This window comes from Microtus pennsylvanicus, chromosome 11 (genome assembly GCF_037038515.1).
Source record: "Microtus pennsylvanicus isolate mMicPen1 chromosome 11, mMicPen1.hap1, whole genome shotgun sequence".
NCBI lineage: Eukaryota > Metazoa > Chordata > Mammalia > Rodentia > Cricetidae > Microtus > Microtus pennsylvanicus.
Genome location: NC_134589.1, coordinates 11,811,841 through 11,838,974, shown reverse-complemented (window position 1 = coordinate 11,838,974; position 27,134 = coordinate 11,811,841). Strand labels below are relative to the sequence as shown.

At 38.2% G+C, this 27,134-nt stretch overlaps 1 protein-coding gene across 3 annotated transcripts in view; it reads right to left on the bottom strand.

Moving 5' to 3' along the window:
* LOC142859821 (ATP-binding cassette sub-family A member 6-like) overlaps positions 1-27,134 on the bottom strand; it is a 72,032-nt gene that overhangs the window by 12,115 nt on the left and 32,783 nt on the right. For 2 of the 3 annotated variants that reach the window (XM_075990244.1, XM_075990245.1), the window contains 15 exons: positions 26,987-27,077; positions 25,445-25,584; positions 22,603-22,719; positions 21,371-21,554; positions 20,568-20,734; positions 18,374-18,507; positions 17,262-17,399; positions 14,808-14,915; positions 11,764-11,937; positions 11,457-11,570; positions 6,939-7,058; positions 5,410-5,487; positions 3,643-3,734; positions 2,478-2,604; positions 1,546-1,663 (listed from right to left, as the gene is read on the bottom strand). In XM_075990244.1, coding sequence (XP_075846359.1) covers positions 1,546-1,663; positions 2,478-2,604; positions 3,643-3,734; positions 5,410-5,487; positions 6,939-7,058; positions 11,457-11,570; positions 11,764-11,937; positions 14,808-14,915; positions 17,262-17,399; positions 18,374-18,507; positions 20,568-20,734; positions 21,371-21,554; positions 22,603-22,719; positions 25,445-25,584; positions 26,987-27,077 — 1,902 coding nt within the window. Of the gene's footprint in view, positions 1-1,545; positions 1,664-2,477; positions 2,605-3,642; positions 3,735-5,409; positions 5,488-6,938; positions 7,059-11,456; positions 11,571-11,763; positions 11,938-14,807; positions 14,916-17,261; positions 17,400-18,373; positions 18,508-20,567; positions 20,735-21,370; positions 21,555-22,602; positions 22,720-25,444; positions 25,585-26,986; positions 27,078-27,134 lie in introns of those variants that run through there. The other variant, XR_012912261.1, reaches the window with a different exon arrangement.

Genomic DNA, 27,134 nt, shown 5'->3' with positions numbered 1-27,134 from the left:
CAATTCTGACTGAAAATGCATACAATCTATGTCATAAAAACATATTATTTAATTCTCATTATTAATACTTCACCAAAAGCTTATTAATTTCCCATTGATAATCATTTCCCTGTAGATGGAGATTTCTCATTTGTTATCCAGCCGCCCAGACCCAAAATAATCACACAGAAACTATTTTAATTACAACACTGTTTGATCAATACCGTAAGTGTATTTCTAGCTAGCTCTTACATCCTAAATTAACCCATTTCTATTATTCTGTGGATGGCCACAAGGCTGTGGCTTACCAGGTAAAGTTCTGGTGTGTGTCTCCTTCAGTACCTAGATGGCAGCTCTCCAACTCTGTCTACTCTCTCTATATATCTCTGTTAAGATTCCCTGCCACAGGCCCAAAGGAAGAACACATATTCACAACATACAGAGGGGAAACCCACATCACCCCCCCTAAATTTCCTACTTCAATTATTTTCCACAGTAGATAATCATACACTATGTAGAAGAGGGGGTGCATCTGTGTTTCCATGCAAATAATTTCTAAACCTCAAAAGACTGGAACACTATTCTTACACCAAAAATAAACCACATGTACCCAAACTACCATGATCTTTCATGTGAACTGACATAAATCACCCCTTCTCAAATTCATAAACAAATATCAGTATGTATTTTTCATTTTTAAGAAAAAAATCTTTTCTCATTTTACATACCAATCCAAGTTCCCTCTCTCAGCAGTATGTAATCTCTATAAAATGTGAACTCTCTGCTAAAAATCCTCTGATCGCACCCTACTAGTGTGGTGCAAACTGCACCATTCTTGCTAATTTAAAGAAGTGCACCTAGCCAAACCCTGCTTGACGTCATCCTTCCCACACAGAGATGCATTTGCTGGCCTCTTTGCTTTAAATTCGGTCACTCTGTATATAAATCCTTACCATGGCTGTCCCCATCTTGTCACAGAGATATTCACTTAAATGTCACTATTCAAGTAAAGCCTTTCCTTGTTCTAATAAAACACGGTTCCAGGTCACTCACATTATTTCACAGGTTTCAAGGTTCTACATAGAGCTTATGTAACAATTGGTATTTTATTGATACGTTACTTTTATGGACTCCTTGGATGCAAAATTCACAAGGGCAGGAAGTCTCCTGAATTCTCCCTAAAACAGTCCCTGACACCCTGAAATGCATATATACATTGAACAAATGAAGGAATGAAGGCTGCCTCTTGTATAGATGTTAATTCCTAAAAATACTGATTAATGACTTGGTGTGTGCAGACCTGTAACACCATCTACCCAGAAGGCTGTGGTAGGAGGATCACAGTAGCAAGGCCTGACTGAACAAAAGAGTTGGTTCAAAAAGCCATCCTTGGAAACTTAGTGCGACTCTGCTTCAAAACAGAGGTAAAGAGAAAGCTAAGAATGCTGCACATTGGTAGAATGCCTGCCTAGCACACGTGAGGCTCTGGGTTCTATTCTCCAATACCACAAAAAGTAACTCATTAAAGCCCTTTAACCAGCAAATTTAAAAGTGGTTGTTCCAAACCTTTATTAACACAGAAAGAGATGTTTCTGGCTGCTACTTTCTTTGTCCTCTTTGAGAAGCAACTTCTCTTCTGACCTGCATACTCTTTGTGCAGACCACTGGCGATTATGACTGGCCTCTAGAAGAGACAGAAGTGAGGTTTGCTTCTGAATTTCAGAGGTGTTTTGTTCTTAGATTCTCATGGCATTTACCATAAATCAAACTGTATTCTGAGTTGAAAGTAATCATTACCATCACCAATGTAAGAAACATTCATTAATGTCATCCAGTGTCTCTGGTCTCCAAACACACTAGGAAAGCACCAGAGCACCATGGAAGATAACTCTCTGTCTGGGCAGAAGGGAACTGACGACATTAGGAGAGAGTATAGCATCTGAGTCAGATGAAAGGAAAGCCTGTGTCTGGGAACACAGCTCAGTGGAATAGCACCGAACTAGAATGCATGAAGCATGATTGAATCTCCTGGTCTCTATTAAGCATTTTACCCCAAATATTGCATTTTCCAACTACTAAGGTCTTGCTTTGTTCTAAAATTATAATTCTACTTGTTTAAACTCATTTTTTTTCCTCAAAAGAAGCATAAAAATGTGCTTTGTTTTGAGTTTTGGGAGTTTTTGTTTGGTTTTGTTTTGGTTTTGAGACAGGGTTTCTCTGTGTAGCCTTGACTACCCTGGAACTTACTCTAGACCAGGTTGACCTCAAACTCACAGAGATCCTCCAGCCTCTGCCTCCCAAGTGCTGAGATTAAAGGCCTGTGCCAACACAGCCCATCAGAATCATTGTGTTTTATGTTCTTTTAGTTTCTAGAACCTTCTAGGGTAACTTGATATTTACGAATGTACAAAACTTCACACTCCCAAAGTTAAAACCAACACATCAAGCTTTTTCTGAACAATTCTTGTATTCTTTCAGTAGCACCTATGATTCCAAACCTCATGTAAATTTGAAGTACTCAAGGCAGCTGATGTCCTTATTCTTTCTGCTTGGACATCTTCATCTTCATCTTCACCTCTGTGTTCTTCTGGATTTGGTTGAACCTTTGGATTTTTTGGAGATATCCTGTGGAAAACAATGAATTACACACTATTTTCTAGCTGCCAAAACTTAGTTCCCCGGTGATTTTACTGGTTTTCTTTTTTCTGATAGACTGGTGGTGACTGTCGCTATTTGTGCTACTTCAGCCTTGAGTAGAACTTTCGTCCCACTAGCCAGAATCCCTCTCTTGGTGTTGTTACCATCCTCCCAGCATCTTTAACCTTTAAAGACGGAAGTTATCAGCGATATCATCAAGTACTACTCCTGCCCCCCTAAAAGTCAAGCCACTTTGACTGCCACTGGTCACTACAACCCCACCTTAGCCACATCAGATATTTGTTTCAGCATCTTTTACTGCTCACACTTTCCACAGTCCGTGTGTAAAACTTCATCAATTCAGTTGTTAATCAATAAATATCTCTTCTTTCCATCTCTTCTATGCAAGGATGAATATCAACTTATATGGGAGAATGATGGCATACTTAGAAAATCTTAACATTTTTGAAGAGTTGAAGTAACTCTCTGCTGACTAGTGACGGGTTTTATTTCCTTTTCAAAGATCTATTTATTTATTATAAATAGTGTTCTGCCTGTATGTATGGCTGCACACCAGAAGAGGGCGCCAGATCTCATTACAGATGGTGTGAGCCACAATGTGGTTGCTGGGAATTGAACTCAGGATCTCTGGAAGAACAGCTAGCGCTCTTAACCACTGAGCATCTCTCCAGCTTCCAGGTTTTATGACTTGACAGTAAGCCAGAAATCCACTGGTTACCATGTCAATCATTATAATGCTTGAATTGCAAATAGAAATCCCTATCAACAAATTGAAGGTGCAGCCACCACAACAGGAATATTACACTATGATTTTTGTCTTGTTTTGTTTTTCGAGACAGGGTTTCTCTGTGGCTGTCTCATGGAACTATCTTGTGTTAACCAGACTGGCCTCGAACTCACAGAGATCCGCCTGTCTCTGCCTCCCGAGTGCTGGGATTAAAGGCATGTGCCACCACCGCCTGGCTAAACTATGATATTACATACAAAACTAAATGTTATCCTAACCTGAAAATGGGATCCTTCCACATTACATTCTTTCCACATTTAAGTTCCAGGCATCTCAGAACAAAAATGAACAGCAAAGTGTGAAAGTAAGGCTAGGAGTAAAGAAAAAGGTTTGTTTAGACATAAGTTCACAAAGCAACTTGTTGCTTCTGTGTTTACAGGCAATTTGGCCGCAAACTCTTATAAATTGGGGAACAAAACAGAACCCAACAGTTTATCCCATCTCTTTTCTACTATTCATAACCCATATTTTAAAGATTAGCACATTCTGTTTTCTCTTTTTTTTTATTTTCTTTTTTTCCCCAATGGAAATGCTTTTATTTCTCCTTAATGCCACTCTTTTTTTTAAATTTATTTATTTATTAAAGATTTCTGCCTCCTCCTCAACCTTTCGAGACACAGTTTCTCCGTAGCTTTTTGGTTCCTGTCCTGGAACTAGCTCATCTAGACCAGGCTGGCCTCGAACTCACAGAGATCCGCCTGCCTCTGTCTCCCAAGTGCTCTGTTTTGTCTTTTAAATGACCCATAATGCAACTAGCTCTCCGCTGTGCTGTGCCCACCCACATCCATGTCATTGTCCTTTCTCGGCTTGCGATGCATTCCCACACGGTTTCCCTCTACTCTTCTTGTCCTACGAATATACTGTCATCAGAAAAACTGCTGTTATGCTTTCCATAGCTCTGCTGGATCATTGCGCCTCGATTAAAACCATCCAGTGATTCCTTAGCCACTAAAATTTGCATCAGAATCCTTGGAATTACATAGACACCATGTAGGCCCCATTGTGCATATCTCACACGGTACCACGTTACGTGTATGATCTTCTATCTGACTAAACTCCCTCTTTCTCCTAGATGATCCTGAAACAAGACAGGGTAGCTCTAGCTACTACCTGTTAGAATGCCATTCAAGTCCTTCATATCTGTGGTGGTTGGAATGGGAATGGCTGCCCAGGCTCATGTTTTTAAATGATTGGTCCCCAGTTAGTAGAACTGTTTGGGAAGGATGAGGAGGTAAAGACTTCCTGGAGGAGGTGTAGCACTGAAGATGGGCTTTGAGGTTACAAAAGCCCACAAGCCCACATCATTGCTAGATTTTTTTTCTCTCCCTTGTGCTGTGGATATGATGTAGCTCTCGCTACTGCTCCAGTGCCATGCCTGCCCATAGGTTGCCATGCTCCCTGCCATGATGGTCATAAACTCACTGTCTGAAACTATAAGCCCCCATTAAATGCATTCTTCTATAATTTGCTTCAGTCATTGTGTCTCTTCACAACAATAGAAAGTAACTAAGACACTTTCCAACTAACAGAGTATTTAATTGTTTATGTAGTTTATCTTTATACTTTTCTAGACTATAAGCCCCATGAGGGCAGGGAGTTGGTGCTTACCATTTTGCCGAGAGACAAATAGTATGGGAAGACAGTAGCTTTCATCATCCTTAAATCTAAAATAATCATGTTCCACTCATTCATATTCAGTTTTGCCTAATATTTACAATTAAGAAATTCATATTGCAATTCATTTTTTTTACACTTTCACATTTAGAGGTTGGATGGTTGAAGAGACTAAAGGAACCGAAATGGATACTATACTGAATTGTTAACTTGTTGTCTATATGCATAAAAACACTTATTCTAAGAGTAAATCCATGACTAAAACTCATTGCTTTATCTAAAACTGTATTGAAAACACTTTCAGAGACAGCAAGCATCAGACAAGGCCATACAGCTATAGTAAAGGAGATGCAGTGAGGAAAACATCTTACTATTAGGCATGATAGAAGATCAACCCCAGATGAGCCATATTTGAGTTCTCCAAATTCATTGTAGTACTGATAGTCTCTCTGAAAAGAAAGAAAAGGGCTAAATATATTTACTTCACAATCTGCATTTAAATAACATGTGCCTTGGGTATTGACTATTTTCTTCATTAAACTCAGTTCTGTGTGCACTGACGACCTGCTCCCTAAAGAGGAGAGGAGCTCCTTGGTAAATACCCTTTCTTAATAAGCACCTAACCTGTATCTCCTCCATTAAAAAAAAACATTTGACTTAAAAACATTTATTGAATGCAAAGCAGAGAGAGAGAGAGAGAGAGAGAGAGAGAGAGAGAGAGAGAGAGAGAGAGAGAGAGATGCTGACATTGTGAAAATTTTAGGAGTTAAGATATTTGTAAGTTTCCCACAGAAGCTTACTCATGGGCTCCCTTCTTATCTCAATGACTTTTCTCAACCATAACGAGTAGTTATTGGCATTATTCTTTATCATCAATCAGTTATGCAGAAATCAAGGCATCACTTCGAAATTCCCTGTGACAACTCTAGATTTCTATATGTCACCTACTTACGTTTTAGAAAGAAGAACTAAGTAAAAGGATGAGTTATGATTTTAACTTCCAGCCACTGCTTTGTCGACAATGAAAGTATTTTTGTAGACAGGTCTCCCTACATCCCCCCTAGAACATAATTAATGAAACTTGCCGTGTTCTGCTTAAAGCCATTTCATCTAGAGCAGTGAAGATTCCCTGAAAGTATGATCTCAGCTGAACTTCTGTAATACTCGGGTTCTCTGATAGTCTGTGGTCTCTCCTCGCTTGAGGTCTTTGGTTTTCTCGGCAGGACATGCTTGTTTCTTATCTTACTCCTTCAGTAGTTCTTATAGACCTTTAGGAGCACCGTTTCCCCAGCATCCTCTGACTCCAAACTGCACCAATCATGCTCTTTCTCAGCACATTGCCATTGTAACCTTGAAGTTTACTACAGCGACTTGATGGAAGGTGATGTGTCTTTGTTTCTGCCAAGCTCTCTGAAGGAAGAACTCTGTTGTTTTGCTCATCGGGTGTCTGTAATTACTACCACAGTGACTATCACAAAATGGTGCTTGACATAGGCTTTTGAGTAGTTGAAAAGTATGGTGTGTGACCTTATCCTCAGGAATTAATAACTATCCATTGAAGTGGGAAGTTCTTTTACAATCTGGCTTTAGCTTCTAATAGCATTCAACCGTGTCTACAATTTTCAAAGTGCCTAAGGCACAACTTTTTAACAGTTTTACTGACGTTTATTTTCATGTGATGAATTTTACCCACTCTAAGACTAGAGACTCAGGACTTTTTAATAACTTGTGCAAGCATCACCACAATCCAATTTCAGAGCACTCTAATCATCACAAAGCAATCCCTCAGGTCCATTTGCTCTCATTCCCCAAGCCTACTAACCCATTCTCTATCTCTGTAGATCTCTGCAGAATAGCCAACATATTACATTTTTATGGAACAGTAGATGACATTTCTTACCATTTCCAAAACAATCGGGAATGCAGAAAATGAAAATGAAGGAACTAATATCATGAAGGCAATAAGCAATTTTTCGCTGAGTAAATCAGTCAAAAGGATGTCAAACATGATGGTGAAGATCTACAGGACAAGTCCAAGAATACCACATCAGATGACAAATTCCACAGTTTCCCATATAAAGATACAGATACATGGCCATAACAATTTCCCTTTTTGAGACAAAAAAGAAATGGTTTTGCTAATAATATACAGAAATGTTATCAACCCAATACAAGATTAATTTTAACAATGTATGTTAATTACACATATTGTGTGTTCAATATGACCTGCTTTCTTTTGATAGGGGTTGCTGAACGCTGAACACAGGGTTTCTTGCTTACTAAACACGTACTATACCACTGAGCATCAACTCTGGCTAGTGTGATATTTGAATGCATTCATACAGCATGCACCAATTAAATCAGAATAATTAGCATTTCCCTAACCTTATCATTTATGTTTATAACCTCTGAGTTAATCTTTTCTACATACCCAGTGTGTGTGTGTGTGTGTGTGTGTGTGTGTGTGTGTGTGTGTGTGTGTACAGGATGTGCACACGATCATGTTGATTCCATTGTGTCATTAACTTTTAGAAATGATTTTTTTATATCTGTGTTTTGGAATTCAACACCAATCTTGGTTTACCAACTCTCCATCTCGCACCTTTCCCAACTCCTAATAGTCACTATTTAACCATTGTAATCACTTTTCTCAGCTTCCACATTGGAGGAAGAACATGTCCTATTTGTGTTTTGTATATGGCTTTACCCAATATCATAATCTACAAGCCCCACCCATTTTTCTGAAAAGGACAGGACTTCAATCTATGGCTACATATTATTTCCTTACATCTTTATGTGACATTTTTCTCTATGTGGTCATCTGCCAACTGGAACTTCAAGCCATAAACATGAAAGCCATGTGTTTGTTCTTGTGAATCGTAACACATTAAGTCCAGAATACAGCTCTCTCTTTGGTATTCTGACTTTAAATACTTAATATTTGCTCCAGAAGAGAAGAACCTCTATACTATACTCTGCTCTGAATTGATTTCCATCTTCTCATCAGAGCATGCATAAACTTTCCTTTCCTCTGCATGCTTGCTAACATGTTACTTCTATGTGCATTTTAAAAGAAAATAAATGATGTAATACTTATATTTTCCTGATGGGTAATGATATTAAGCATTTCAGAACATACTTGTTATCCATTTCCATTTCTTTTTGGCCTTTTTTCAGATCACTTGCTCATTTTAAATTGGACCATACGTTCTTGTTAACTGAATTACATCAGTTCCTTATATACTCTGGCTGTTATCCCTTTGTATTTAGGTGTGATCCCAAAAATACAGGAAACAAAAGCAAAAAGAATAGACAAATGGAATAATGTAGCCTGAAAGCAAAGGGGATTATTAGCAGAGTAAAGACAAGACAAGACGGATACCATGTCTGGAGCTTTTAGCGAACTACTCAGTGCCAGTGAAATCAGGGTTGTTGAAAGAGAATCTACAACCACTATTTCACTAAATCAGCATAATTCCTGACAATGATCTATAAATCTCTGTCCTCATTCCCACAGATAAGTGCAGCATTTACACTTATTTAGGAAACTTCTCTTTGCAACAAATGGAGACTACTACAGAAAAACACAACCAATCAAAATACAGAGTTGTGGAAACCCATCCCAATACATATATCCACATAACACTCCTGTACCTAAGGCTCCCAAGGCTCCAGGAACATTGTGGAAGAGGGGGTAAAAAGATTGTAGGAGCGAGAGGATGAGAGACTTAGTTGTGAGATTGTCTCACCTAGTAACATCAGAAGCTATGCCCATGAAATGTCACCAACATGACCACCCAAATGTGACTTGGACAAGCATGACACCAACTAATAGGCCAAATTGGACAGGGAAAAACCCATGAGGCCCCAACCCTATACACAGAACTATGGGCAAATGACAGAAGCTCGGAGGAGCAGGAGAGGTGGTCTTCCCCAGGGACGAGCACGTAGACAAGCTTTCCGTGACAATTCTGAAAGGGTACAGACAAGTAACGTTATATGGACAGAACAGGTTTTTTTAGAAATACATGTGTAAATACAAACACACATATTCAGTCAATGATAATCAATGACAAAAAAACAGGTCATGAATTTGAAGAAGGGTAAGGATGAGTATATGGGAGGGTTTGGAGGAAGAAAGGTGAGGAGAGAGATGTTGTAAGTAAATTATAATCTTAAAATAAAGTAAAGAGATGACATAGAATTGGATGGGAGAATATATTCCTCTATTATTAATCAGACTAAGAAATTTCTTCATAGATGAAAAGACCAGAGATTAAGGACAAAGCTAAAATGACTAATTATGTGTTCCTGACTTAACCCAACACAGTAATATGTCTACACCTGTATAGGTTGTGTATATTGTCCTTTAAATCCTTATGTCTTCCCAGGATGATTGATAATTTGGTAAATACAATTTAGAATAGGACCAAATACTTAATATTAAGTTAGAGCACAGTAATTATTTTAAAAAGTAGTTCTGAAAGACTGCTCTCATTTTGCAACAACAGCTACAATCTCTCTGCCAAGGCATTGCACATTAGTCCATGTTTGTTTTTCTTTTCTCTCAAATTCCAGGGCATCTTTATTTTCTTTATAAACAATATTTCCTACTTCTGATAATCTGAACACCTTTAATATAGTGTAAAACAACAATAGAGCCTACATCCATATAGAAATTGTCCCTGCTAAGCTTTCTACTGAATGTGGAATCACAAATATTGAGGCATGCTTCTACCATTGCTAATGACGCCTGCCTTTTCATCTGAGAGCTTGCTCTCTGAAAATTAATGTAAGTTATATGCATAAGGCCATACATTGATTTTTCACTTGGCATATAGCAAAACTGCTAAGCTAGATGAGCACTTTTCCTAATCTTAAGTGATTCCTTTGTAAATAGAGACAACACAAAGAAAGGCAAATGCTGCAGAAGAAATTATTCTTGGAACTGAAGATGAATTAGCTCAAAGAGTAACTACAAAGGCACTTACTAGAACATCTTTACTATCTTCAAGCTTAGTGGTAACACACTTGTCCACAGTCATCTTGACCTTAACCCTGAAATACTTAACCATTAGCTCCAAGAAATAATTCATTCAGAGTTGAAATTACTGGCAAAACTAAGGAATCAGCATGACTTGGTTGCTTTATCCACCTTTGCTAGACATATTAAAGAGTATGAGTTGAAATAAAAATCAGGTGAGTTACAGTGAGATCGTCTTCTAATTGCATCTTTTCAGCACAGTTAGTGTTGGGATAGCCCTGGATAACGTCAGCAATCCTGCTAGCTAATAAAAAATGTGCTCAAGGGACTTTGGTGCACAGATTCTCACGGTTATCCTCAAAGGCAGTCTTTCAAATGAAGTACTCTGTAGTAGTTTTTCTAGTTTCTCTACTCCAGATGGCTTGTGAACGAGTAATAAACACCATTGCTGAATACAACCAAATTCAACCCAGAAACATAAAATACAAATGCTGTATATTAATAAGGAACAGCAGCCAGCTGTGTCTACCCACTTCCTGTAGCGTCAGTGGGTAGTAACAGAAGAGTGTATTTTCTCACAGCTGGTCTTGGGTTGAAGGCTTTCATAGTTTCAGGACTCCCCTTCTGAAAGTTTAGAGCTATGATACAGACAGACATTCAATCATGTCTTAGGAACAACAGCTTACAGGCAGTGTGAAGAACACTCTGGGTCTTCACTGCTTGGATAAATAGTCATAGCAAAATTTCTCATAATACCAGACAAGCCCTTCATTTTCATGTATAGAGATATTGAACAGACATGGCTATTAATAAATTAATTGACACGGGAATCAAAATACAGTATCTAAAACACTCAGAGCTCAGGTTAAAACAGACTTCCTGAATGAGCTGCACCCGAGTTGTGGCATGCAGACAGCATGCCTCCCAGGATACCTATGAATGCAGTCCAACATTTCTGCGGATGACCAGAGCACACCACGATACCTACAGTCGGACACTTCCTTTATGAAGTCCACACTGAACTCTACTCAAAGATGTGTACTGGAAGTCTTCATAAATATAACTGACTCGATAACACACATTACACTTCCAGCTCCTTTCTACTGGGTAATTTTAATCTAAAATGTTTGAGAATGATAATAGCTCGAAGTTCAGATTTTACCAGACTTTGGGATCAAATTCAAATCTTAATGAAAAATTTAATGATGTTTTATGTGTACTTTATATGCATAACTTTAAATGGTCCATTGGTAATGCTGAGTTCATTTTGTTGTACTCTTGCATTTTGACAGGGAAACATCACATGAAGTCAGGTACTGTGGTATGAAGTCAGCTCTCAAAAATTTTGGGCACAGGATTTGAATCTTTAAATATCTACATTTTTAATTTTCCCACTGCTCAAGACAAAATTTATTTGATACCGTTCATACTTACAGTAAAGAAGCAAATTGACCAGAGGCCACTGTTTTTTCTCCTTTTGCCAAAAACAAATGATATCACATACGTCAGGAAGACGAGAGAAGCTGCACAACCGAATGAAAGAGCAATCTAAAGATAACACAGACAATATCAGTTAAAAATGAAACATCTGAGGGAAATTTTAAATTTCATACATTTAAAATATTTAACTGGTAATATACGTATAGTTAGGTTTATAAAATATTTTCAAATATTTAAACAACTAACATTGCTTTTCATTTCTAATTGCTGGACAGAATTTGGTCGATGTCATTGTACTTACTATAGATAGCACAATTCCACTAGTCAAGGAAATGTGAACCAGTTGTGTCATGTACAATGTGAAGTAGCTCAAGAGAAGAATTACATTGAAGAGGTTAATATCCACCACTGCCTGCCCACACCAGTAGGCAGAAGGGTAGAGGCCAGAAATCCACAGCTGGGAATCAGCTTTCTTCTGATGAGAAAACACAGGAGGTACATCAGTTCCGTTAAAAATAATTAGGCTTTTATGTAGTCAAGGGTAGCCTGGCACTATGCATTAAGGATGACCCTGAATCTCCCAAGTGCTAGCATTACAGGCATGTGCCACTCTGACTGGTTTATCAGTGATGGGGATCAAACGCAGGGCTCCGCACGAGCTTGGTTGTACCTGCCCCCCCGTCACGGTTCTTTCTGCTGGGAGTTTCTTTGGCTACTCAGAGTCTTTTGAGCTTCTATGTGAACTTTAGAATTGCTTTTTCTCGTTCTGTGAAGAAGTACAGTGATAGCATTCTCACAGTCTAATTTTTGACACAGCAGATGATAACCTTTGGAGAATAGGGTTTCTTCAAACTTTATTCCTACTTGGAGAGTTATGCTTTCCATTTTTTAAGTATAATATATAATTTAGTGTTCATTCAAGCCTGCAAGATTAACTTTATTGATAGTTACACTCCCAGGCATTGTCTTAGGAAGTACTTGAATTTGGAATCTTGGAAAATCAAATCAAGCTCCATGTTATGCCAAATGGCTACATACTAACCATGTGTCTCTAGTGTCCACTTGCTATCTTAAGGTAAGATGATACCCCCAAATTCTTTTTGAGAAACTACTCTCCCCCAGAGAGTTAGTGGGACTTAAACAGCAATTGGAGCTAATTAACTTAGACAATAACTAACAAGCTCCCCGAGCCTTTTTTTTTAATCTTTGTTCTTTCTTCAGTGTGCTATCCAACTGTGGTGTAATTGTTGGAATTCTGTCGTCTTACATCATGAAGTGAGGGTTTATCTTCAGAAAGGTCAGATTTGTTATTACTGGACATTGTAGGGTCAGAGGCTAGGCTCTTGTAGTTCCAAAGAGCTAAAGCTGGTCACCCACCCCAATGTGCCAATCAAAGGGACAGTGAACACTGAAAGGCAGAGAAGAGTGATTTGTTCAGTGAGTCATACTGGGAAGACAGGAAACAGATGAGAGGATCTAGTCAGAGATACTGACATGAGCTTTAGGTTTCCATAGAAGGCAAGTGCTTTGCATAACTAAGCAGGCATGGTCAAGGTGTGGGCCATTATTAACCTATAATTGACTCTGCTCCATCTCTCCTGCAAGGTGATCTGGCAAAGTTGTAAGAACTGTATGAAATCTCTGCCGGGAAGACAACATTCTTTTCTGTAGGGCATCAAGCTATAGTCTTTCTCTTCTCCCAACATGAGATTTCTGGGGAAAGTTTAATTCTTTGGAGATTATTACTTTAATGGTCTGATCAACTAGGGGAGGGACATAGATGTTTCTAGAATATCTCAGAGAGCAAACCATCTCACAGCACTGGTTTGATATATCTGGTCCACATGCACCTGCATTCTTGCTTTAGGAACAGACCTTCCCCTTGTTGGGATAATTGTTGTGTGTTTGTTAGCGGTGAACCCAATCCTCCCAATAATTCCTGATCCCTGAGAATGCATTTATGAGATATTTGATTACTCCCTCAAGCACTTGCTAAAATGAAACGGAAAGTGAGGAGAGTCAACATATGCAAAATTTATAAAATGTTAATCTATTCTTTGATATGTATGACATAAAAAATGGTAACAACATTGAACTTAAATTCAATGCAATGAGAAATGACTGACTTCTTCATGTGTACCAAGTGCTGGGCCAATGGGTCTTGTCATAATTAAGGTACAAATTCACTATATTTGCTCATTTTTAAAAATGTATTACTAATGTTAACTGGCTTATGTATTACATAAGTGTATGCACGTGGAGCTAGGTGGAACTGCAAGGATGTTTAAGGTAAATTAATATTATTTTATTATCAAAAATTATACACAAAAATTTTAAGAACCTGAGACCTACAGAACCAGTTCTCTAATGGTGATTTCTTTAGTACACTAGTGTGCAATACCACTTTAATCCATGAATAATGAAAAAAAAGTCTAAACGCTTTCTAGTTCTTACTACAGGAACTCAGCTGTGGGATTTCTCAGTAATGTTATTGTGCTATTACTTTTAAAATTTTGGATTCTGTATTTTGGATCTTTAGAGTTAATCTATATTTTTAGTTTTTGTAAAAAATAAGATTGCAGGAAGGAACCATGACGGGGAGTACGCTGTAGAGAGACAAATAGCAGGTCTAAAAAGAATGAACAGAAGGAAAATAGAGTGAAGGATTTTTAGAGTCAGAAGACCAAAGAAGTCTGATGCAAGACTGTGTCTTCTGGCTATGACAAGAAGGCTACCCTCATGAAATCGTATAGCTGCTTAAACAAGACCTTAACAATGACTGTATGAATAGACATGCTAACAGAATAGAGAAAATCCCACAAGGCTGCTCCCTTGGATGAAGAGGTAGAGGCAATTCATGGTACGGAGAGAGAGGGAGGATCAATCTTCCTCAGGGATTAGCCCTCAATAGGATATCCAATCCCAAGTGGTCAGTCTTACACACATACCATATAGGCAGCACTAAGTAACTCAGCAGCTTTTGTCTAAATATACATGCTTTGTCTATGTGCATCTGAGTGTGAAAGGGGAGGTTATTTTTGATGGATTATTTTCTTGCATCTAGGAAATAATTCAACCAAAAGGTATATAATATTATACTTTGAAGATTTAAAGTAATGGGACACTCTGAAAATCATTGTACTTTCCATGCAACTTTGAAGTAAAAGCATTTTGAATTTTAAAAATCAGCTTTCTGAGTTGTTGGAAATAATTCTAAACTACATTGTCTGATGCAGTGGTATGTTTCAGTGCTTCTCCACACCCCAGAGCTAAACTATTCTGCACTTACAGAATCAAAAATACAATTACTAGCATTCTTAAAATCCCCACCCCACCCTTTCTTACTTTATAATCCCCGACGCTGCTCATGGCAATGTGTGGCGAGATGCTGCACACGACAAGCAATAAGAACAGGAAACCTTGCAGTATCCCAAACCAGAGCATCATGAGGTCCTGCAAATACAAACAGAACTTTAGTGGAAATCAAAGTATCGTCTTGTGAAGTGGGCACCATACTCATCACTTATCATAAGACTTCAGCTTTAAAAAAACAACAAAAACAAAAGAAGCCAGGAATATTTCAGGACCTACTTGTGAAAATATATTTAAAAAAAAACAGAGGGGTTTTGAAGAGATACCTATATACCACAGTTGATAGCATCATTAAAATTACCAAGGGGTTGAAATAACTGAAAAAGCTGTGTTAAGTCTCAAGATTACTTTTGGTAGGATGGCTGTATTCATAATACTGATTCTTTAAGCAAACTTATGGGCAGGGAATATCTTCTCATTTTCTAGTGTCTTCGTTAGTTTATTTTCAGTGAAATTAGGGGATTAATTTCATATATAAATACTGCTTTTTTTCTCATTTCCACTCCTCCCTCTTAATCTCCAACTCCTCCCATGTCCCTCTGATTTCATCTCAAATCCATTACCTCCTCTCTAATTATTGTAATTACACACACACCACACACACGCATGTCATTTTCTGCAACTATTAAGATTATTGTGTAACTTCTGCTCTTAAGGCCACTTAGATTATTAATTAATTTTACAAATATACGTATCTTCAACCATTCTGACATTTTTGAAATGAAGTCAGGATGATAATGATCGTTTTAATTTGTTCCTGATTTGTTTTGTGGGTAATTTATTGACAATTTCTACATTTATGTTTAACAAAGAGATTAGTCTGTAGTTTTCTTATTTTTATTGTTCTGTCTCTATGTGGCTTTGGTATTGGCATAACAGTGGCTTCCTAAAAAAAAAAGACTGGAAGCATTCTTATCTCTTCTATTTTGGATAATCTGTAAAGTGTTGGTTTTAACTCTCCTCTAAGGATCTGGTAGAATTCTCCATCAAAACATGGACTTTTTAGTCATAAGGTTTTTATTACTTCTTCAATTTTTTTGGTTAAGAATATGTTTAAATTATTTATCTTATTTTGATATAGCATATGTGTCTATAAATTCATCCATTCTTGACAAAAATGCAAATTAAAAGTACTTTGAGATTGTTTCTCATCACAATTATAATAACTACTTTCAAGAAGGCAAAGAACAAGTGGAAAGGAAGTGGGAGAAGGGGATCTTTATTCCCTACTGGTGGGAGTATAAACTGGTGAGGCTCCATAGATACCAGAGTGGAGGCTTCTCAAAAAGCTACAAATAAAGCTACCTTATGAGCCAGATATATCAATCCTGTAGAATTATCCAAAGGACTTTGGAACTAACAACAGAAAAAGGGATGTAGGCTTCTAGGGAAGAAAAGTCATCAATGGACCCTGCTTGCTATAGTACTTACTGGCCAGGCAAGAGAGAACCACCAGTGCAAAGTAGCAAGCCCATTAAAGGAGTAACTAATAGTGTTGCCATAGATTTAAGATCTTCTCCATGGAAGAGAATTAAGTGACTGTTAATGTAAATCTGGTCAAAAACCTGGGGAGGTCACATTACCTATGCGAGAATGACTGTACTATTGATGTTTTGATAAATGGACAGGTAGCCATAATGCTTCCTAAACATTATGTTCATAGCCATAGACTGATGCTTCTTTTTGCTACGGTCAGAGAATTTTTTGTTTTGTTTTGTTTTCTTCGCAGAAGGAAACAGTTGCTGCATGGACTCACAACTGGTCAGACTGCTGACTGAGAGAAAGTGACTATTAAATACTCAACCCTAAAGAACACATTCTACCATTCTATCCCAGATCAAGGACTCAATCATAGAAGAGGGGTTAAGCCTGTCAGTCAGGAGGGAGAGAAGTGCTTTGAAATTCCCTCTCCAGGCTAGCCATAAGACCACTGCAATCACAACATAGCATAGCTCTCACTTCCTGCAAAGCACCTGCACACGGGAGTGGAGGGGTGGAGACTACTAGGCAAGAAAGGAGTCAACAGAGGTGGGAAAGGAGCAACAGCAGGTAACTAAACTGAATACAATCACAATGCATTATATACATAAATGAAATTGTCAAAAATAAATTAAAATTCTCTCAAAAATAGAAAGGAGAAGTCAGTCACTTCTGGGATGGAAGGACAAAGGAAGGAAGTAGTATGACTATAAAGCGTGGAGGCATTTTCTCTGTTCTTCTATTTCTCACCAATGCTTCCCTTTTACACACTTTGTAAAGCCAGGATTGTAAAATTGTAGACTATATAAATCACTTTTGCAATCAAACTGAGTAGTTGGGAGCATGAGTCAGACGGCATACAAGCTAGGAGGACACAGTAGCCATCCTTAGGAGCAGCACTCACTGTGAATTTTTTAATTGTTCAGGATAAATGAATGTAATACTTACTGGTGAAATCACAGCTTCCTCAGTTCTAATATGCTGCGTATGATTGGACATATGAAGGATCCCGTTGCTGATGACATTCATTAGGATAGGAAAGCAGTGGAGTCTCTTGGTGTTACACACAACTGAAAACCTGTAGTCCTTAAACCAAAACCAACAAGATAAAATCCTCAAACAATAAAGCTATTGCATCCACATGCGTGCGTTCACGCACATACACGTGCACGCACACAGAGCTCAGTCACATTTTAGCTACTTGTTGATCTTCAAGTTAACTAGCTTTGCTAAGTCTTTGTTTTCTCATCTATGTAAGAGGAGTCTGGCGTGGGAAGTCCTTCTGTATATGTGTTGCTCTTATTGGTTAATGAATAAAGAGTCTGCCTTGGCCTGTGATAGGGTAGAGTAGAGCTAGGTGGAGGGGGCAGGGGAACTAAACTGAATTCTGGGAGAAAGAAGGCAGAGTCAGAGAGACGCCATGTAGCTGCCAGAGGGGAAAGATGCGAGCTGCCAGCCGGAACCTTGATGGCAGGCCATGAGCCTTGTGGTAAAATATAAAGTAATGAAAATGGGCTGATTCTAGATGTAAGAGTTAGCAAGCAATACACTTGAGTCATTGGCCAAGCAGTGATTTAAATAAGATAGTTTCTGTGTAAATATTTTGGGTCTGGACAGCCAGGAACAAACAAGCAGTTTCCTATTACAGGAGTCTAAGTGGGTTCATGCATGTTTGAGTGAGACCATGTATTAGATCCCATGCAGTAGATAGGACAAAACCAGAATCCACTTAATCCTGAGTTTTACTAGTGTAGCCAATTTCGTGTCGCTTTGTCCCTATTTTGCTGCTGCTGAAACTTCAGTAAGCAGGGTTTAAATCTGCCCTAACCAGGAATCACTGCCGGTTTATGGTCAGGGAGCAGAGAGAAAATAAATATGTAATAAAAAGAGATTTTCATGGTTACGTTGCTACAGCCTTCTTACAATTTCTAAAAAAAAATACTAATGCTTTTGAAAATGTTCATACAATCTCATATAAGGTCCATACGGTTTTGACATTAATTATTAAATTGTGTTTGAGTATGTATTGTCACAAAGCAAACACCAAGAGGAGAACCTACCTTTTGTCTTCCAGAAACTATAATAGCTCCATTGTATGAGAGGCTCTCGGTACCATTTCTGTTTGCAAAGTCATCTACTTCCAAAACTATGTTTTGATGCTTCAGTGACTGTATGAAATCTTCGATATTTGATCCTAGTATGATCGCAATAACAGAAGGCATTATAAAAGCAAAGAAAAATTTTTATGAGCCTAACAAAGCTAACATTCCTACTCTACCGTAAGAGGTGTACTTTATACATAACATATTATTGGCTTCAAAAGATAAGTCACTCCTCACCCATCTTCTATTTAGTAGATCTTTATTAATTATGATATTAATTCCTCATAATGTAAGGTAATATGTGATGCCTAAAACAAGATAATTCTATTTTATAATTTTTTGGTATGTATATACATTTAAAATTTCTGGAAAACTAATAGGAAAAATACTACAGATTACTCAGCCTAATAACTTTTTCCTCTCTCCCCTATTCTTAACAAAAATTAAATATAAAAATGTATATCCAATTCATCTTTTTCACATTTGCATATATATTGCATAATGTACCTTTCTTGGGAAATCAAAAAGGTACTACCATCAAATCAAAATTCTGATGTATTCTTAAAGAAGAAAACAGGTAAAATTGCTGGAGAAAGAAATAAAAAATTGAGAAAAACCTACAGCCTGGTGCACACAGGAGAAGAAGATGTAATAGCACACTGGTTTCTACAACATCAGAACGCAAGGGAATTATCAAAGCATGCTCTGAGTCACACTCAGGGTTGCTATTATCCAGCCAGAGCTGGAACAAAGCGAGCAGTCAGGAGCCCTCCTGCCTGTCATTCCACACAATGATAGTTGCTACTGTCGTCTCTGGGAACATTCCTTGTTTCTAAGACATGATGTCTAAGAAGAATAGCAGGCAAGACTGGAGTAACCCCAAGTTGCAAAGAAAGGCAGATTAGACAACAGAAAGGCTTCTTTCTTCTTCATAGAGCTCCAGAATTAAACAAATAGGTTTCAAACAAATCTGAGTTCCCCCAAGATGGGATGGGACACACATAGAAAACCATGTTTACATGTCCCCTGGGGCAGTCACACATCACAACTCTGTTTCACAACAGGGCACAATAATAGTGATTCACATTCAGAACCAAGCAAGGCTTGTCAATCTTTTCTCAAATGAAAAGATTAATACACTGTTAACAATTGCATCAAACTTAGAGAAGGAAGAAATATGACAGAATAAATCCTCAGACTACTTGACAGCTGAGGACAAGGAGGGAGAAATGAGCAAATCCAAGTGTGTTATCCTCGGGTTGAATGGAGAATACGCTACGAGATAGCAACAATCTGAGGGGTAAAGGACAATTCTCAATGTTAGAAAATAACGTAGGGCTCAACAATTCCACTTTTTTTTAAAAAAAAAAAAAAACATGAAATTTTACTTCCCGAACCGGAAATGGAAAAGAGCAAAGAATCAAAGTGAAGACACTCTACAACCCTGAATCAGAAACACCTGTGAAGATTGGAATCCGCGAGAAATTCAGGAAAGGATGCTACTCTGAATGGTTTAACATCTTCAGAAGTAACATAAAATCTTTCCTTCCTAGACACTTCAACTACCTCCCGGCACACTGGTTCACACCTTAATCCCAACACTCAGGAGGCAGATGGGTCTCCGTGGATTTGAGGCCAGCTTGGTCTACAAAGCAGTTCCAGAACAGCTAGGGCTGTTACATAAAGAAACCCTGAATTGACCAAAACGAACCGAACAGCATTCTTTGATATAACAACATCAGTTTTCCTGACTCTTGAATTTCATCCAAGAGCACGAAGTGCAGACACACCATTCTTTGCATGTCCATCACTGTGTATTATAAACGTGATATGCGGTAAGTAACAGAGAGGGGGTAACAAAGATATCTAGAGAGAGTCTTCGGCTAACATAAAGGTTTACTTCTCTGTCTCACCACAGTTAGGGTTGTCAAGTAAAAAGGATGGAGGCCAGACTGGACAGTGACAAGTCCCTTGTCCTTGTTCCCACCAGCCTTGCCCTCTCCAAAATCAGAGAAACGGTACTGCTCCTCACGAGTCATTTTCTATAAGTGCGCATTTTTCTCCAGTCCAGACTTTTTGCCCCCCCCCCCCTTCATGTACTACTTAACAGTTAAAGATCTATTTCCGCGTTAAAATGCTGATCTCAGTTCACCTGTGTTATTGATGACCAATAGGCTGGTTCGCAGACCCTGAGGAAGTTGTCCAGGGGACAGGAAATACAATTCTGTTTTAAATTCCCAGTCGCCTTTTTGCTCTATCAAAGCATTAGCCGTCTTTTCCATAATCAAAGGGAGCAGTGCAATTCCAAGAATCAATAGACTAAACAACAAAGACAAGTTACCATAGGGCTCTACCGCACTTTTCCTGAGTAATATATTCTACAACTACTTATTAGATATTGATTCTACTTTATACCAACCGTAAGTGCTAATGGCTCAGTGGTTAAGAGTACTGCCTTCTCTTCCAAAGGCCCCGAGTTCAATTCCTAGTAACCACATGGTGGTTCACAACCATCTGTAAAGAGATCTGGTGCCCTCTTGAGGAAGAGACCTGGTCAGTCGTCCTCATCACCTTTGACCGTGAAACACAATATGGACGAGTTCAATAGAACTGCCATATGCGGGCTGTCCATGCATGCTTCAGCATTGCCAGGGCATAAATTTCATTTCATTTTTCAACTTCAACATTCTAAAAGTGGTATTTCAGCATGTTACAATACTAAATGGCATTGTCAAATAAATGTTATTTGATCTCACTACTAAAACTAAACAGCATGTAGTCATAAGTCCAATCAAGAATTAATATACAAGCAATCCCATATTCAGTAAAATCAATACTGCACTTATTTCTTGTCAAGCAGGAATGCTAGGTATTGTGATTTCCTTTTAAGTGTTCTTGTAATTTAAATTTTTGAAATTTTTTATCTTAAAAAAATTACAGCACTTCGATACTCACAAGGTCAAAAATGCTTTTCTCTCTCGCTTTAGCTTTAGGATGCGAAGCCGTGCTATTGCACAGACCTGCATCCTCCAGAGGGTCATGGCACTCACAGTATTCGGCACTTCAGAAAGAGAAGAATAAGCCGGCTCCATTTCACTTAAGCTGTCGGAGTCTCTTACTGTTTCTCTTTTCTCAAAGTCTGTATAAACACACACACGCGCGTGCATTACAAATATCATCCTAAGGCATAACTGACTTTTCTTCGTGAAAAAATAAATAAATTATTTTATGTCTGATCTATTTTTATTCTTTTATTCAAAGTAATTAAATAACATTTGCAAATCTCATGAAGCTTCATTATTTTCCTCTTATAGTTATGCTTTATAATTTCTAACACTATGAAAAAATTTAAATTAACAAAATGCTTTTGTATTACATTGAAAACATGGTAAAAACATAGAATAATACCAAATTCTATACTCTTCCTGAGAATATCTGGTAAATATATACCAAATGAAGAACTTGGAAAAGACAAACATTCAATTGAAATAACTATTCTGAGGGAGTTCAAAGTAATCCTCTTCATAGGGATCAGCAGTTGTTAATGCTTAAATACTACTAAGGCATCAATAATCTGGACTTATAAGGAAAAAGATCAGCTCTGAAAACACTTAAATATCTATGCTGTCCCTGCCTGTGAGCTGTAAGCAGCATGGCTTGGGAAGAATCATCTGACTGTTCTTACATCAGAAATCCTTATCTGTCAGATGGTGTCAACCATATTTGTTGGAAGAATTATTACAGGAAGGAAATATGGATATATCTCATTATTTATCCACACTGATCAAACTACCTGTAAAGAGACCTGCTCCAAAAATGACAGCTCTTATGTCCCATTGAGCAACATGGAGGCTGGTAAGAATTCTCTCCATTTAGGCTTTTTTTCTTAATAAGCAAGAAACAATTCATACAAGAAGTGATGCTCAGACCTCATGCCTTTGATCAAGAACACTCACAATGTCAAAGTGCCCAGGAAACGGTGAGTATCAGGAGGCAGACCTGCTGTCTTGCCAAGGAGTTAGAATCAACACTAAGTATGGCCCTGCTGTCGGATGATGTCAGGGAACATTAACAGCTCAGGTCAAACAACAGAGCCACATTTACAGTGGGTCACACTCCTTAAGCAGTCACAAAAGCTACATGGTCGTCTATTGATTGATTCTGTGACTTATACCAATAGTTTTTACTTAGGTTAGTGGTTGATTCTCCTTCCAGGTTCATGAAGACTTCATTCAGAGTTGACATGGAAACTTCGTAATTCATCAAGCCCTGGCCAGAATATTTATCGAGATCACTGAAGAAGTCTAAAGTCGACAAGGAATACATAAACTTTTAAAACAATATAAAATACTAACTCTAGTAAATTAACATTTTTTAAAGTATTATATTTAATAATGTTCAGAAATTTCATATCTTTGGGATATAATCATAATTTTTTAAAGGACAAAACCACTCTCAGAAATTATGCCAAACTTCACTTTCAAGGTGTCTCACTCTATCTTATACTGTTAGGTTACAATTTTACTTGAGACTTCTTTGAGGAAATGCAAGCAGTCACAAAGTCTATATATAGTCTTTTTTACCACCATACAAGAAACCCATGTAGGCCTCTGTTCATATCTGGGCTTCCTTTTGTATTTGGAAAACACTTGGAATTGCTCCTTCAAAGGCTATGCTTTTACTCATGCTCTGAACTTTACCCCTCAAGGAACTCCCAAAGTGATCTCCTCTCTCTTCCATCATAATTTCCTTCTATATCTGCTGGGTCAGGCAGGATGCTATGGTGTCCACCAAACAAAGACAAATAATAGCTTCCTCCCTTCCCTCTCGGTATGTTTGGCTCCAAAACTTTGTCCACATTTAATCTGTCCCATGTTACAAACAGCTCAGGTCCATATGCTGTCATTCCCCTCCACAGAAGTGCTCTCCCCTAGCTCACCAACATCTTCATATTGTAAATTTGATGAACAAGTCTTTCTTTCTCTTTTATTATTTTTAAATGTAATATTTCCATTTATTCTTTGAAACTCCTTATTACATGTGCATGCAATGTATTTCCACATTCAGCCCCACTCTCCTGTCCAACCTCTCCTGGTTGCCCCATCCCCCACCCCACCACATCCCCTTTCTAATTTACTCTTAAATTTGTCCTTTTTCCTTGTTACTCCCTTTCCCTTTCCTCATCTTTCTTCTTTTCTTGTGGTCTTTAACAAAGAAATTTACTTGGTCTGTGGTAACAATTCAGAAGGAAAAGATTACTAATCGCATCTCATTTCCATATAACTACAAGTAGAAGTTTCAGTTCCTTCATCATCCTCCATGACTTCTCCTTTGCTTTTTTGCCAAGTTTCAGTTTTAAGCAACCTTTTTGCTCCACCCTCACAAAAGTCCAGTTCCTAATCCATACCGAATTTCCTCAGACTCATGCCTCACTTGGTCCCTTGATTTCGCATGTCCTAAGAATAGCTATATACTAGAACTCTCTTTTGTTAAATCAAAACATGTTCCCAGGTTAAATTCTAAAACAGGGCTCTAATGCTTTTGACTCACAAATGCTGGGATTAAAGATGTATGCCACCACTGCATGGCTTGAACGCTACTATAAGGCAGCATCTTTAGTATAATTGACTTCCAAGATCAGAACATTAGTTAATTATCTCTTTCTGTGGAATATATGGATGACAATATGAGCTTCTAGAAGAATCTGAAATCCTGCCTTTCTGCATGGATTGGGTGACTGACCAATATCTTTACAGAGAGAAAAAAGGTAAGGAAACCATAGCAAAGAGTGTGTTTTCTAGCATATGTGCATAGCATTCAGGGGACCTGGAGTCCCATGTCCTGGAATGGACGCAGAAGCACCACTAGACAGAAGCCTGGATTGATGTAAACTGCCTGCTATGGCTGGGACATCAACATCAGAGTCTCTGGCTAAGTGGTACCAGCATATAACTGCCTATCATCCTCTGACCAAGAAGGTGGGTCAGTTGTACCTCAGGTGACCTTAGTCCAGTGAAAGAATAACATAGTATAGAAGGCCACTTCCATGATCCTTCAGGAACAAAGAGAACAGGTATATTTGCAAATAGGACTAAGATCTGAATTCCGAAGTGTTTGCCTTGTAAGACTAACTAATACAGAAGGGTTTGTTTAAATAAGACCTATAAAGATTTTTACTTAATAAACTAAATGCCTAAAGAACGCTAGTTAAATACAAAGAAATTAAAATATTTCTTCATTTATAAAACAAAATATTTTAGCACCCATATCATAAACAGAGAGAGAGAGAGAGAGAGAGAGAGAGAGAGAGAGAGAGTCAAGATGACAGTATCTGACATGATTTACTTTACATAGTTTGTGTTTTTTAGGGTTGCTTGCCAAAAAGACATACCTTGCTGCTGCTACCCAGCAGGCTGAAAGATCATGCTAAATAAGTAAGCTATGCTTTTCCTTACAAAATAAATACACATAAAATAAAATAAAAATACTTGTGCAGATACCTCGATGTCACACCCTCAGTTCCACTGTACCCACCAGACATAGTAAGTCCACTTACTAAAAACATCTACCTGAATGTGATGCTTTTTCTGACCTAAGATGTATGCCAAGTTCATTTTCAGAGCAAGCCCAAAGGGTCAGGTAGTTAACACTCCTTGGTATATCCTTAACTCATGACGGATGGGAGAAACAAGTAAGTCGTTCCTCCACACCTGTCCAGTGTTGGTGTAAGGATGAGAACACAAACTCTCATTTTCCTCCAATGGTGCTACACTTCAATTGCCTGCCATAGTAACCCGCTCTGTGAGGCAAGTTTTCCTAGTTTTTTCTCTTCCCTTTTAAATGTCTCTCTCCTCCCTGCTGGTACTTCCATGGATCAGTTACCAAATAAATACAGTGCACTCACATCTTCCTCTCTAATTTTGTTGAATAATAAAGACTAAGACAAAACTTCAATCCATTAAATACAAAAATTGTAACAAAACTCAAAGTTTTTCTCTAATTTTATCCCATCTTAGTCACATGTGTTACCTGGAAACTTGCTCGTCCTTCCCAGCGGCAAGACGTACTCAAGCTTTTCGTGGGTTTTTGCTTTTAATTTAGCGTCAGGGATGTGATGACTGATGATGGATGTTATCTGCTCTGAATCACATGTTTCATCCATAAACAAACTAATAGTTATGAAAAATGACAAACAGTTACATTTTTCGGACCGTTGCCACACAGAAAGTCCTTTGACTATTATTTTTCTTAGCTTTATGAAATAAACGAAATGAGTAATAATCACAATAATCCGCCAACTTGAAAATCTTGTCATTTAGACACAGCCTAGGCACAGACTCAGAACAACTGCAAATGCACAAGCACACGCTCAGACTGAGGTTGGTGGTACAGGGCTAGCGAAGCTGCCTTCCAATCATTCTCATTGTAGTTAACTTTACGTACATAGTATACAGATGAGCTGACAGCGGGGTGATGTTACAGAAAAGATTCCACAGGGAAAGTAATCAGTGCGCCTGGCTGTGGACTATCAGAAATTAGTGTATTATCAAGACATCCCCGCTTTCCTTTTCTATAGGGATTTTGTCTTTTAGAATTCTTTTAGCCTACATTCAGTTTCTTTTTAGATGCGGCTGTCAGAATTCTTTGGAACCTTATTCACTCCCTACTCATACTCAATGTTTCTGAGAACATTGCCTTGGATTCCTAAGAAAGAATGAAAATACTGCAGTATTATGTGTATCCAATGAGGAAAATGGAGAATAAAAAGGTCAAAGGTTAGGCTGCACTGAACTGTAGTGATATTTCATTTGTGTTTTAATAAATAAAGCTTGCCTAAAGATCAGAAAGTAAAACAGCCCCACTGGTCAGCCTTACAGACAAGGCAGTGGTGACATACACCTTTAATCCCAGTAGCCACACTAGTTTGCCATAGAAACCAGGCAGTAGTGGTACATATCTTTAGTCCAGCCCTAGAGAGGATTATAAAATAGGAGGAGACATCTCTCACACACAGTCTCACTCTGAGATTCCTGGAGGCAGGATCGCCATTTTGAACTGAGGCAGAAGTAAGAGCCAGTGACTGGCTGTTTTGCTTTCCTGGCCTTCAGGTTGAACCCCGATATCTGTCTCTGGGTTTTTACTAATCATGCTATACAGAACAGCAAACTGGAAAGTGATAAAGTATTCCCATAGTGAACATAAGGCTTTGCTTTATAATTTTACTGGAGTTAACATTAACACAGATTACAAGAAGCCAAGAAATTAGACAAATTATTTACTAAACAGTTCTCAATCCTTTTGGTCAGGATAAAGCTTGAGACCTGTTCTCTCTCAGAGACCACTACTAGAACACATATGTTGGGCTAGAGAGCTGTCTCATTGGTCAGCAGATCTTGAGATTTCCAGAGGACCAGATTCCATTTCCAGCACCTAAGTCTGCTGGCTCACTGCTGCCTACAACGCCAGCTCAAGGCAACCCAGTGTCTTCCTCTGGCCTTCTCAAGCACTGCCACACATGGCGCACAGACACAACTAAAATAATAAAATAGTCTTTTCTCCAAAATTCTTTACCTTAAGTGATATCCAAGACCCCATTTGTTCTTCAGAAACACAGAAGAACCTATGCATTTTAGACTCCCATTGGACATGATCGCTTTTCTGTCTGAATAAACAGAAACAATTGTAAAAGAATATTAGCAGTCCTTTCTTTTCTCTCCAG